Genomic DNA, 13958 nt, shown 5'->3' with positions numbered 1-13958 from the left:
TCATAAAATCATGACTTGTTTTTCAATAAAAAATGTTTCAATTCCATCTATTCATAAGGATAGGTTTTCATGCGTGCAGATTTTCATGCTATTTTTAATTCAAGTCCTTTCCAGAGTGGAGGTTATTTTGGTTGAATTTTGCCTTGTTTTAAATGCACAGAGAGACTAGTGTGTGTCAGTAGCTTTGGTAAGCTTTACTTCTAAAGTTGGGCAGCCTAAGGTAGCGGAGATCTTGACGCTTCACTTTAAAACACAAGGTCTGAACTTTTTTTCCCCTGTTTTATTGAGGCCTTTAATGCTGAATGTTAGGGATGTTTTACTTACAGGACTGGAAGTGCACTACCATCAAAGTAAAAGGACTCCATAGTTACGGATGTTATCCCTTTTGTAGACACAAACGGCTCGGGAGCTTGTGTATCTGATAGTTCTAAAACACCACTTCTCAGGCTTAACGCTCACTGGTCACGCATGGATTACAAGCTTTACATCCCATTCCATATCAGACCCTTTCTTGTTCTGTCCTTTGAAAACATTGTTTTTTATCAAGAATCTCCTTCTGTTTCATTTTTTTTCTTTCTTACAGAGGTTCTTTCCTATATTTTTGTCCTCAGTTTGCTTGCATATACTGCTGCTTCTTTCCCCCATCTTCCCATTCAGCTGTTTTTTTTCTCTTTAAGCCTTATTTTAGAAGCCTGGTGTTTTGAGTCATGCTAGATGTCAGGGCTGTGGAGGCAGCAGGGCACAGCTCTGCCCAGACGAGAGGAAGTTGCTGGGTGCCCGTCTGGGGCTGGCGCTCCCTGAGCCACCAGCAGCCCGTCTTTCCTGTGGCTGCTGCTGGGAAGTAACCAGCTGACGTCTGACTGTTTTTGCTGCGTCTCAGTGAAAGCCAGTTTCGAAACCATCTATTTCTATTTGAGTCTAGCATGTTCTCTTGATGAAGATAAATGTCAGTGGAAACTTTTCTGGTTTGGGGCCTTGAACGACAACTCCACAAGTAGCAGCTATTTTGCTGGGACCTTTGTGCAGCAGCTTCACAGGCAGCAGGTAGATGAAGTCACCAGGCAGTTGCTTTGTGTTGGATGCTCTTCTAGTAATATGCAAAAAAACAAACAAAAAAACAAAACAAAACAAAACAAAAAAACAACAACAAAAAAACTATTAGGAAAAGCCGCTGTAATAATTTTCTATGCCCTGCTTACTGACAATGAGAACCTAAAGTCCTGTTGTGTCGATTCTCCAGTAATTAATAGGTTTTGCCTGAGCAGAAGCTACAAAGAAAATTATCCAAGTAAGAATTTCAGGTTTGACCTCATGGTTTCCCAGCTCCAGCACACACATCCCACTTTGTTTGCCATCCCCAGTAGAAGGTGCCCGGGTGTGCTGGGAGGCTGGGGAGGGCGGTGGGCTGCTGGGAGCAATGCAGGGTGAGAGCAGCCCCAGCTGCGGAGCGCATCCTGCACACGCACCTCTGCAGAGCCCCATGGGACAGTGGGAACAGCTGCGTGAGGTCAGAGCCAAACTGAAAGAAAGCAAACACTGTAGCAAAATCTCAGAAAGCTAGCAGAGGTTTGAATTAATGTTGGCTGCTTCCTCGTTTTGTGTCAGTGTGAGTAGTAAGCCACGTTTCCAAAAGTGACTTTTCAAAATAGCTTTTCCTAGATGTGCAGGTATCCCTCAGGTTTTGGACCTGCCCCTAGTATCCTAGTTTCTCCCCCCAGCAGGTAGTTTGATAAGTTCAAATTTTCTTTGAATTATTGGAGTCTTTGGATCATCTTCCAGTTTGTTGGAAAAATTGTACTAGCTCTAGGGATTGAGATGACTTCCTTGTTTGTTTTGTGTCTACCTCCACCCCACTTCCATTTTGTTTGGCAGTGCGTTTATTTTAAGGGTTTTGTTTGTTTTGGTCAGATTAATTGACAACCATAGAAGCTAGCATGCTGTACGTTTATGGTGAAATAAATCAATTTAAGGTAAGTAAGGTATATGAAAACCTGAAATTGCAGCCTAATCTGAAGACGAATTGAGGTGTTATTTACAGATGCGTTTGGTCATATTTTCCAAATGTAATTGCATAGATCTCTGTCCTCACTTTCTGACTATTTGCTTGCAGTGCTGTTTGGAGCATATCAGTCCAGCATATTGGTTAAAAGCCAAACCTTTCTAAATGCTCTAACTCGGTAGCAAGATTTATGCACCTTTCTTATTTTGACTTGTTAAAGCTGCTGCAGTACTTATTATAGCAGCTGCAAGTGGGTTGCCTTTATCCATCTGAATGCTGCACAGGACGGACAGGGGGGACTTTCATATTTAGTTGACTTAATATTAAGTGTAAACATTGTTTTGCTGAAAGGGGAAGAGTAAACATTTTATAAAGAATTTTTGAGAAAGACATAAGGATACTTGAATGATATTAAAACTGTATTTTTAAGTTGATTTAAGCCTATTTCATTAGCTGCTTTTTGCCACAGAGGCACCTGGGTAGGACTGCAGCATTCCCCAAAGAGCTGAGGTTCTAGACTCTGCTTATAAATGCAGAATGTGACTGTGCTTCCTGAATGAGACCTACCTGCCATTGTGTCAGCAACAATGCACAATGTGAAACTTCTCAGAAGCTGAGAAATGTTCCTACTGTAGCACAAACCTTAGTTTGAGGTGTTAACTGGAAGCTGAATGAATAACTGCAACCTTGGAAACAGTTTGTTAACATACTGGTTTCCAGTCCTGGTAGTGGACCTGATGACATTTCTTCCAATGGTACATAGTTGTTATTGAACAAGAACATCTAAAAATATCAAATGGATTGATACTAATATGTTGATATCAAAATACTATCAAAATGATACAATCCAAGTATGAATCATGAGTGACTAAGAGAGGGAAGAGTATGGAAAAGGTACTCATTAGTTTTTGAAAGTGCAAAACTGTATCAGAAGTGAAAGACTGCCTTCTTTCCTTATTTTTCTTTAGATATTTACACATCAAAAAAATGATACTGTGAGTGATAGGTCGAGTGGAATATCTTTTATTTAAATTTCTGGGGTTCTGTACTTGCAGGAAAAGATGCACAAGCTTCTGGAAGTCTATGAGCGACTCGGTGGTGAAGAGGATATTGTTAACCCAGCTAATGAGCTCATTAAAGAAGGACACATTCAGAAGCTGTCAGCGAAGAATGGCACAGCACAGGATAGATATTTATTCCTGGTGAGTTTTTTGTCGCTCTCTTATTTTCAGAGTTGTGCTGTGATACATACAAGTGATACATTTCCAAAGCTTTCACCAACTGTGCTACTCCTTCCTCTGAGCAGCAGTTTTCATTTGATGCTCTTCCCTTGAGGGTTTCCTTCCTCCTTCCATGCTTGTGCCTTTGCCAATGGCTTGTCAGGCTTAAAGGGGTCTCCTTCCATCTCCCTCTTCAGAGGCTGCATTTTTGTGAAGTGCCCCCAAAGGGGCATTTACAGCAGTCCCACGTTGCTGAGTGAGATGGCCAGCTTCTTCAACACCAAGAGAGTAGCTCTCGCTTGCTCTGAAGGCAGTTAATTGGTACCAAGGGAGAGATGTGGAGAAAGGGGAAGTGACAGGCTGACTTATTTCTATCTGTCCACTTCTTTCAAGTAATGATGTGCAAGTCCAACATACTCGTTAAATTTCTTTGAGAATTGCATCATAGAGTGAGACACGCCAGAGTCCTAAACTGTCAAAATACAGGCTGTGTCCTATATGTAACCCCTAAACTTAAATTCTTTCCTTGTTACAGTTTAACAGCATGGTGCTTTACTGTGTGCCAAAACTGAGGCTGATAGGCCAGAAATTCAGTGTTCGAGAGAAGATGGACATTGCAGGATTGCAGGTTTGTATCTCTTCTTTTTGCCATTCTTAATATTTACATATGCTTCTACAGAAGATAGTGTCAGACCCCCTCTGAATCCAAAATATAGAACTGTATGTTTACGTAGAAATAAAATAAAATTATAAAGTACAGCATTGGATGTCTTTTTTTAGATTTATTATTATCAGATAATCATCCAAAGGTGAGTAAGAAACTAGTGACGATGTACATTCTTTGATTGAAAACCTTCCCTTGTCACCTAGCTGATACAGGAGCCACCTTTTTCCCATACTGCTGTAGGGGGAAAGATACAGATTTAGGGTTTTCGTAGTGAGATGAGCAATTGTGGAAACAATTCCTTTGTTTTTTCTACCTTTGTATTGTATTCTGAGTGATCCTTTCAACTAAGCATTTCAAAGAATGACTAGATTTGTAAGTTATTAAAATGGTTGAAAGAAGATGGAGACTAGTAAGAAGCTGACATCTTTTTGCAGGTCCAAGAAATTGCCAAGCAAAATGTAGCTCACACATTTTCAATAACAGGAAAAAAGAGATCACTGGAATTGCAAGCCAGGTATGGTGCTTTTCAGGTTGGTGAACATTATGTACAAATTTAAAATCTAGGATATATGGCTATGGTAGTATGATGTAGCTTTAAAACAGAAGCTGAGAAACTGAGATGGTTCATTTACATGTGCAAGACAGTTCATTGGTCCTAAGTCAGTGTGTTGATGTTTGCAATAGTACTTGCAGATTCCACTGCAGTAATAATTCAAACTTTTTTGGCAGTTACTTGGTAATAATTAAGGTCAATAATAATTAATGGTGATTATAAAATAGATAGCAAAGCTAAAATCTGTATGGATATTAAGCTATGAGGATGTCAACAATTGGATTTAATGAAAATACTGAGAATGTAATGTTGATGTTTTCTGTATTTTTCTTTTGTTTTAACAGGACAGAAGAGGAGAAGAGGGAATGGATTCAGGTTAATACAAAAACATTATGATAGGGGGTGGAAATCACCATGCAGTCAGCACCTTCTGTTTTTGAAATGATTTTTCAGGGGTTTCTGTATCGATGATGCTGTGTGAGGAAGCTGAGTAGTCCAATGTGGAAAAGATGTTTGTGGAGAATCTAGTGCTCCAGCCAGGGTCCCACTGACCCACCATGCTTTGAGTGGGTCAAAAAGAGGCTTTGAATGGCTTCCCATTTCCTGCAGTCCTCAAATGCAGTGAAAGAAGAGAGTGAAAAGTCAGAGATTACCTTGTATATTCTTGAAGTCTGACTTGTAAGAAACACTAAGAATATTCCTAGTTTTTAAGTTAATGGTATTGAAATAACAATACCATTCTTAGTTAAGGTTTGAAAATTCGGATTTCTTCTCTACAAATGTAAGTTTTTCACTAAAATGATGACCATAAAGATTTTCCTATGAGAATTTTTGAATGTTTTTGAGTATGAATTTTTCCAAGACTTTGGTGAAACTTCTCATCTTTGCTGGAATTTTTTGTTTCAGGTTATTCAAGCAACAATTGAAAAGCACAAACAGAACAGTGAAACATTTAGAGCTTTCAATAGCTCTTTTTCTCAAGATGAGGACCATGTTCCTGATTCATCAGTAAGTTTGAGTGCTTAATTCCCTTTCTGTGCTATAACAGTTTTAGCGACAGTTAAACTAGACTTACACAGCTGACTTTAAAATACAGTAGCCTTATTTTATTATCATAGAATCATAGAATATCCTGAGTTGGAAGGGACCCTTAAGGATCATCAAGTCCAACTCTTGACACCGCACAGGTCTACCCAAAAGTTCAGACCATGTGACTAAGTGCACAGTCCAATCTCTTCTTAAATTCAGTCAGGCTCGGTGCAGTGACCACTTCCCTGGGGAGCCTGTTCCAGTGTGCAACCACTCTCTCTGTGAAGAACCCCTTCCTGATGTCCAGCCTAAACTTCCCCTGCCTCAGCTTAACTCCATTCCCGCGGGTCCTGTCGCTGGTGTTAATGGAGAAAAGGTCTCCTGCCTCTCGACACCCCCTTACGAGGAAGTTGTAGACTGCGATGAGGTCTCCCCTCAGCCTCCTCTTCTCCAGGCTGAACAGGCCCAGTGCCCTCAGCCGTTCCTCGTACGTCTTCCCCTCCAATTATTTTTTACATTACAGTCAGCTCCATTTCTCTGGCTCTCAAATGCATATCAGTCATAGTTATTCAACCATGCAGGTATGGAATAAATTACTCAGGGTAGTTCAGTGCAAGAGACCTATCAGTCATGTTTTCCAGACGAGTGGCTCGTTTAGCATAACAGGTGTAGTTCTTCAGTGTTATGAGTGGTTGGATGTCTGGAATGATGTTTGTGTGCCTGGGAGACTTTTTCATTACCTTTCCCCATCTCCTCAGAGATGTGGTTTTGGATTTTTTTTTCTTATTATTATTGAAAAGTTCTAAGGAGTTGAAAGGAAATTGATGCATTTTATAGGGATCGTAACAATACTGTCTTATGGATAATAAACCTGTTTCAGAAGGGTTCCACTCTTCAACTAAATATGCAGAATACTCTTGAAAGTTTATTCTGTTTCTGTCATACTGGAGTGAATTACTCCATGTATCTGCTACGAATTTTGTTTTGGAAGTTGTCACATGAGGATAATGATGATATCTCTTCATTCAACTTGAAAGTTATAATAACCTAAGCCACAGTCACTTGCTTAAAAGCTAAAGAGAAGAGGACCTGGGAGAGGGAAATTGTTGGGAATTCATTGCAGAGCTGCCTGTGTTGATGTCATCTGTGGTCAACCATTGTAGATCTTGGGGCACAGGGAGAGAGGGTCTATCTGCAGAGATCAAACTTGGAGATCTTTTTATGTTCTTTCCACTCCTCTCCCCACCAACTTCTATTTTGTACCTAATAATCATAGGAACCTCTACTTTCCCACATCTGCCTCAGTGATATAATGCTGGATTTTTATCTGTCTGATTTCCCAGGGGGCTCAGGAGAGGTGTTAGATATTGTTAGATATTCCTTTCATCCCAGCATTAATCACAGACTGACAGCAGAGATCTTCACCAACCTCCAGAGTCCACGATCCTGTCACTTACAGTAGCTAGTGATGATCCATTTTCAGAGCATGCTATATCTCTTACTGATCATGAGCTATTCATCAGCTAAAAATACTCTGAAAAAAATGGGAAAACAATCAGTTTGTTTCTATATTCTTAAGCTGACTCATGGCTGCCTTCAGAACTGGGGTGCTCTGTTAGGAAAAAAAAAATCTTTTGCTAATAAGCGAATGAATAAGCGTACTTCTCTCTATCTAATTAAGATGGTGTCTGTTCAACTTCATGATTATTATCTTGCTTTATAAATTCCAGTTTGTTTTTCTTGTATGTCAGTGGCGTAGCCACATGTTATACTCTACTGGTTCATAAAACTGAGGCAGAACAGAAGTCTGGCTTATCTCCTGGCTGTGATATGAATGCAGTATGTATGTTAATTTCTTCTATGTCAGAATGCTAACCTGTATTTTTAGGAGATAATATAATCTGGATAATCAGCTTTGAAAACTGATGTCAAGGCTTAAATGTGCCAGAAATTGCTGTCAGTTAAAAAGAGATGAATGTAATTCTGTAAGGAAAACTGGACAAGTACTGAAAGCATACTTAGTAGCAATATGCTTCTGTGAGCAGCATATACTGTACTTATCTCATCATTTGGGCAGTGTGCTTCAGAGGAAAAAATGACAATCTTCCTTTTTTTTTTTTTGCTCTCATGAGTCAAGAAATGGATTTATTCTCATGGATTCCAAGTTAGATCTGTAACAGCTACTAGAAATGGGACTCTGGTTCTAATAAGCTTATAGAAAAATAGCCAAATTGCTTTTCTCCTGTCCTTGGCCATACATTTGGTATGTTTCAGTGCTTATGATTAATTTCAGTTGTACGTTTGCTGCATGCCTTTGCACGCGATTCTTAGCATGCTCTTGTTTTCCCTGCTGACTTACATAATCTCATACAGTTATTAAGGGTTGATACTTCACTTGTGATTCACCAACAGAAGAGTTACAGTTTCTTGTAGGTGCAGGGATTTGACAATGAGGTTGACATTTTGACCCGATTCTTAAGATTATCTCTGTACAATAATACACAGCAATTGTTGTTTCTGTTAATATTATTTTCATTAATACTTCCCTTAAAAATAATAATCCTAAAGCCCCTGAAAGGAATATGTCTCTGTCACCCCCTTGCTCTCTCTCTTCCCTGTGCATTTTCTGTTTATTTCACAATTACTGTTCATCTCGTCCTCGGTTTGCCTAAGTGTAACTCAGTGAGACCGTCAGCTTGGACACTGCTACAATGCAAGTCAGAGGAATAGCAATGAACTCCCACCTGTCAAGAGGTGAATAATTCAGCGTCAGCGCCAGTCAGTCCCCTGCAGGGTTACTGTAGCAGTGATCTTTTAAGGAATCCTTTACAGAAAGCTTCAGGGTTCCTTTGTGGCTTAATTCCTTCAGAAAGAGGACACTCATTGCTCTGCTCTCCATTTTCAACTGCAGCATTTCAAGGTTATGGGAAAGATTTTTTTAATTTTTTTTTTAAGCCATATAAAAATATTCCAGGACTGGTTTTACCACTGCTTGATCTCAGAAGAGTGGAGACTTGTGATATAGGGAAGGCTGGCATTTAGGAAAATACCTTTTCTACAGAGAGCCAAGCTCTGTGGAAGTGACATCCCTGAGATATGAGCAGGGTTGAATCATGATTTTTAATGCTGTTAAATCACTGTTAGGTCCACAGCCCTTTTCCTGTTCCTCCCTGTAACCCCTAGTTCTGACCACCTTGGGGTAGTTCTGACAAACACGAGAATAGCTATCTTCCTCCATACCAAATCCTAAATACGTTGAGTGGTCAGGGGGTTGAATATAAGGGGGTTTCTCATCAGTAGGACTAAGTCTGCATTTTCTGCTAGGGAGGGAGATAAAAACACATCCTCTATGAGAATATGCTTCTTTCCAGAGCAGTCAATGCTCTGAGAAAATGTGTTTGTGTGCTGCGGTCAGATAAGTTTTCATGTATGAGTATACTTAGTTAAATATAGTAGAATGCTTACTTAAATAGAGGTGAAAACCCCAGTAGTTAGCAAACAGCAGTATTCCAACTGAGTAAGACTGAAAGCAGATGAGTGCCTGGGGAGAGAATGCAGAAGCTTAGTACAGTGCTGCTGGAGAAGCTCCTTTGAAATCTTTTACAGGTTAAGACCAGAGGGTATCTTTGTTTTAGCGTATCTTTCCAAATAAAGGCTAAGAGGCTATGGGGATCTGGACAGGCAACTAGAGAAATTCACCCTTTTCTCTGAACTTGCTAGTGATTTTCTCCAGGTCCTTCAGACCCCCTTTGCTCTCCCCACTGCTCAGTACCTTTTTTGAACCCCATGTCTTAGCACATACTTCTACTAGGCAGTGATCTAAATACCTGGGGTGATCAGGATTCCAGTTGACAGAAATCACTTTCCATGGGACTCGTGAATGCATTATGCCCAAGGCCCTTGGGTTGCTGGGTTCTCACCAAAGCAGGTACAATTACCTGGAGTGAGGGCGTGCTGTGTTCCCCACGGGAGTGCTCCTGGGCTGCTACAGCCCTGCCTAGGGCTGCCTGCCTTGACCAGGCTGCATTTGCTCACTGCCTTTTTGCTTTCCCTGTTTATTCTCTAGAGTTGCTTGATTGTGTTAGTTTATAAACAGATATGGCTAGATAACAGAATGAACAGCTCTTCAACTTGGCTACTCGCTCAACGCTACAGCTCAGGTTGTTTCTAGCAACAGAGGTGAAAACTTTTTGCTCTGACATGGAACTGGAAGCTGTTGTCCATAGGGTGCAAAAATGTACTGGAGATTTGGATAAGCTCAAAATAGAGATATTTGATTGGCAAAGGAAGAACGATCTATGGGTATAATGAGAGAGTAAAAAGTAATTTTGAGAACCTCCTGTAAACTAACAAGATCCCTGTAAATTAATGGCAGATGAAAGGGGTTTTGTTTGAGGATGTAGCCATTTTTGTGTACACAAGCTTGTTTATTTGCCCTTGGGTTTATGTTTCGAATACACAGAGATGCCAATTAGCATTTATATTTCATGTAAGACATTAAGAAAAACTTACGTGAGTACTATCTGAATGAAGTAAATATTCTTCCTACATAGAATCCACTGACTACGCTTAGCGCTTGCTCTCTTGGCTGTGGTGAAGACAAGTGGTGAAGTTCAAAACCTGCCAGCTTGCTTTATGTGGTGTTTCTGTGGGACCCGCACACAGTTCAGGGAGAGGCAGGCTTGGTAATTCCGTGCTGACTGTGAAGTTACCACTTCGTGGTCAGCTGAGTGTCTGAGAGTGGCTGAGTGTATGTGCAATTAAAGGATATTCATGAGTGAATAGCTGAGGGGCTAAAAGCAAATGAGGTCTTTTATTTATTTATTTTTTTGACATTTTGTATATTTTAGGAAGAATGTCCCTGTTGAACTTGCTCTGTCATTGTGTTTCCCTCAGATAGCAAGCACTAGCTCGGTGGAATCAATGCCAGGAGCAGATGGCAGTGGTGCATTTGGAGGGGTAAGTAACTCGAAGCTAATACTTGTGGTAGAGCAGGCAGGGTTATGTTCCTTTTGTACCAGGAAAGAATCAGAGGTACTTCAGTACCTCAGTTTATGTTCCACTGTCTGTTGCTGCAGCTCTGCTGTCCTGAATTTCTTGTCTGGGTTAGAGCCCCAGCTGCTTGCAGGGTTTGCATCACCAGTGTCCGTAAATCCTCCTTCTCCAGGGATGTGCGGCACCAATGGTGAACCTAGATCAAGGGAAGCTGATTGCTACCTTTGTAGGGTTCTGGTGTGTTTTTCAGTTTCTGATAAGGAGCTGTACTGAAGGCTTGTGTGGAGGAGAGCAAAGGGAGACAAGAATACCTGACTGGTTAGTATTGTCCTATTATGTAACTCAGAATTTATACTCCAGAACCAAATTATAGTGTGATTTTTTTGTGTTTCTGCCAGTAGAGAGAAGGAGTTAGTGCTTTCATATGTCTCTGGCCTTCCAGTGATTTGCTGCTGCAGAGGCAAAATATACTGTGAAAAAAAATTTTCATTTTGCTCTTACAACATCTGTGATTGCTGCTGAGTCAAACCAGCACTGCCTCAAAAAAGGATTTACATCCTTAATAAGGTCTTTTTTTTTTTTTTTAATATTCTTATTTCTTCCTTGTGAAATATCATCTGAGAATAACAGATTTTCAGGAAATGTCTTAGGTTCAGCTGAGTTTACAAAAAGCAAACAAATTAAAAAAACAACTGATGAGATATGAGAACTGCAGGATATTATGTATTAGCTTGGAGTCACTTAGGAGCTCTACCAAACCTCTCTCCAAGACTGTGACCTACTGACAGAATTTACAAAGTATCAATGAAACTCTGTTAAACAAGCCAGCAACCTGACCTGTACTAACAAGAGTTTATTAAAAATCAGTGTTTATAATTAGTGTATTCATTGCTATTTATTGTTTGTTCACACTTCTGTTTTCCCTAAGCAATTTATTTTTATTTATAGTCAGTTTCATGCTTAGTGGCCCTGTTCCTTGAGTTGCAGATGCTATAGTGAGGTAGCTACTTAATGGGAAAAAAAGGTTTAAAAAGTATTTAAAAACAAGCACATAAAAATTTCTGTTGCTCTTAAGTTTCTTACAGTAAACAAGTTTTAGTTGTATCTAGACAACATATATTTAGATCCTTCTAGCTAATTATAGGTATTTGTGTCGATGATCTGCATAGCACATCATTAAGTATTTTTTTGTTGTGCATTTACAGAAAAAATTAATACTGAAATAAAGATAAAAATTGAGTTAAACAAAAATTCCAAAGTTAAAAAAAAAATATATATATATATATATTGAATTGAGTAGTGTTGGTTTGGGGATCTAATTCTGCTGTTTTGTTGTAGCAAACAGATAACATCAGCATAAGCAATGAGTTCGGATGTTAGTTGCAGCTTTAGAAAAATATTAATTTTTAATGATGGTGTCCTTTTAATAATATCTTGGTGAAAGCACGAGCAAGTACACTCCGTACTTAACAGCTTCCACTTGCAAACCACTTGGTGGTAGTGGTGGTCAGCAAACTGCTATCTCCTTCCTGTGGTTCTGCTGAGTGTACCGAATAATCTGCTGGGATTTTCTCTTAGTGTGGCCCGTTAACATTAACAAGACAATAAAAACAATGCAGGAAGTATAATCTGCTTGTTGCACAATATTGTGGTAACTGTTTGCTGTGGTGCACTGCTAGCACGGCTCATATGGCTCCTATGGAACTAAATGAGAAAGGGACAACCCATTGGAAGGGGGCCTTGCGTATGTATGGTCTTGCATGTAGTGACGTTGGTATATAGGGAAACACTAAACACTTCTGTTGCATTGCAAAGTCTGAAATACAATATGTAATAGAACTGAATTTCTCATAGATATGTTCAGCATTTCCAGAAGAACCTGGTTATGATCTGCCCCACTGTGGGTGTCTGAAAATAAGTAACTTTTAACCAGAAAATACTCAGCTGGATGAGCATATATAAAAATAATAAGGTCTGAAACAGCAGTGGTGTTCGTGTATCTGCCTGTGTATATATTGTGTGTACAGCTTTGAGGCTAGCTGTTGGCCTAAACAGATTTGAATACATAGCGAGTAATAAATAACAGAAAAAGAGTCTGCTGAGCCTGCTGTGTTTCTTGCTGTTCCTATGAGCTCTTTGGTGTTTCTTCCCTACTTGCCCACATCATGCTCATGATGTGCTGTCTGTTTTCCTAAGCACTCCAGCCACAGGCCTTGACCTTGCAAGCGTTTAGCCCTAGGCATGAGTTGTTCATGGCACTGGAGTATATGTTGTGTTCTCACCAGAATTTTAAAGTTTGAGGAAAACATTTATTAAGATTTAGAGCTTGATGCAGCTGTAGAGTAAAAGCAAATTAGCGCTCAGAACAGCCCAGTCTGAAAGAGGCTGTTTTAGATTCTGGCTCCGAACAGGTTTCATACATGTATTTTTTTTTTAATTTTTTTTTTTAACTTCAAACCAGGACTGGGTAACACAAGAAAGATGAGGAGTGTGACAATTACTCAAGTACATTAATATCAAGATATGCCATTTGAGGCTAGGGCAGCTTTGTATGAGCTTCCCTCTCAACACACATCAGCAGCAGATAATGTGGCTTGAGTAATAAAGGACAGACACGGTTGCGAAGTGACTGTCTATTGTTGAACAGGGTTTGTGAATTACAATGCATTTCCTTCTTTTCTACAAAAACTTTTCTGTTCAGAAGGTATATAGTGACAGGACGTGGCAGTGTAAACTTCCTGAGCCATCCCTGGGTGGGATGGCTGCACTGCCTGGTCAGCAAAGCCCGTGCATTTCACAGGAATCTTTCTTCTTTCCCAGTGTCAGCAGTTGAATAACATAATATGAATAACAGAATATGTTATTCGACTCTTCTTTCTTTCTTCTAGAATTGCTTATTACAATTTGCCAAGTTGTAAAGAAAATATGTTTTCATTTTTATTATCTTTCCCGCAGCTGCAATAGCAGTGGTTCAAACTCTTTTATTCTTACTGCATTGTCATAATGTTGAGAAATGTTAGGAAACATTGTGGTATTTATCAAACACTTAGAGAGCTCTTCATATGGGGCATTTTTTTTTTGATTAGTGAAATTAATATTAAAAAATTGCTGTGTGTCATAGCATGAATCAAAATATATCTGTCCAAAATAAAAAGCTCATTGTGTAACTGTCATAACGTAAATCAAGCCTAATATAATAGCTTCTCAGCTTTCTTTCCTTTTTCAGATACATGGGTCATGTATGAACCCATGCAAGTGAACGCTGTCCAGACTGCTCCACAGTAATGTGGCAGCCAAATACAAGGTCCCTGAGAGGAAGTATTCAACTTGAGTCTTATCTGTGTTAGAGACACATGCGTGGGTGTGCTGATGGGTATTCCTGCTGAATAAAATGAACCGATTTACATGGAAAGCAGCCCTCAGTTCATACTAGAGGAGCTTCAGCATTTTTACTTTGCAGGCATGTGAAGGTATCCATCCAAAGCCAAAAACAGA

At 39.6% G+C, this 13958-nt stretch overlaps 1 protein-coding gene across 6 annotated transcripts in view; it reads left to right on the top strand.

Annotated features, from left to right (window-relative positions):
* FGD3 (FYVE, RhoGEF and PH domain containing 3) overlaps positions 1 to 13958 on the top strand; it is a 109964-nt gene that overhangs the window by 81411 nt on the left and 14595 nt on the right. For all 6 annotated transcript variants that reach the window (XM_068694654.1, XM_068694655.1, XM_068694656.1 and 3 more), the window contains 6 exons: positions 3055 to 3201; positions 3755 to 3847; positions 4321 to 4400; positions 4784 to 4814; positions 5346 to 5447; positions 10365 to 10427. In XM_068694654.1, coding sequence (XP_068550755.1) covers positions 3055 to 3201; positions 3755 to 3847; positions 4321 to 4400; positions 4784 to 4814; positions 5346 to 5447; positions 10365 to 10427 — 516 coding nt within the window. The remainder of the gene's footprint in view (positions 1 to 3054; positions 3202 to 3754; positions 3848 to 4320; positions 4401 to 4783; positions 4815 to 5345; positions 5448 to 10364; positions 10428 to 13958) is intronic.

The sequence above is a fragment of the Anas acuta genome, chromosome 11 (genome assembly GCF_963932015.1).
Source record: "Anas acuta chromosome 11, bAnaAcu1.1, whole genome shotgun sequence".
In the NCBI taxonomy this organism is placed as follows: Eukaryota; Metazoa; Chordata; class Aves; order Anseriformes; family Anatidae; genus Anas; species Anas acuta.
Note: the sequence above shows the minus strand (reverse complement) of the source record. Positions and strands in the feature narration are given on the sequence as shown.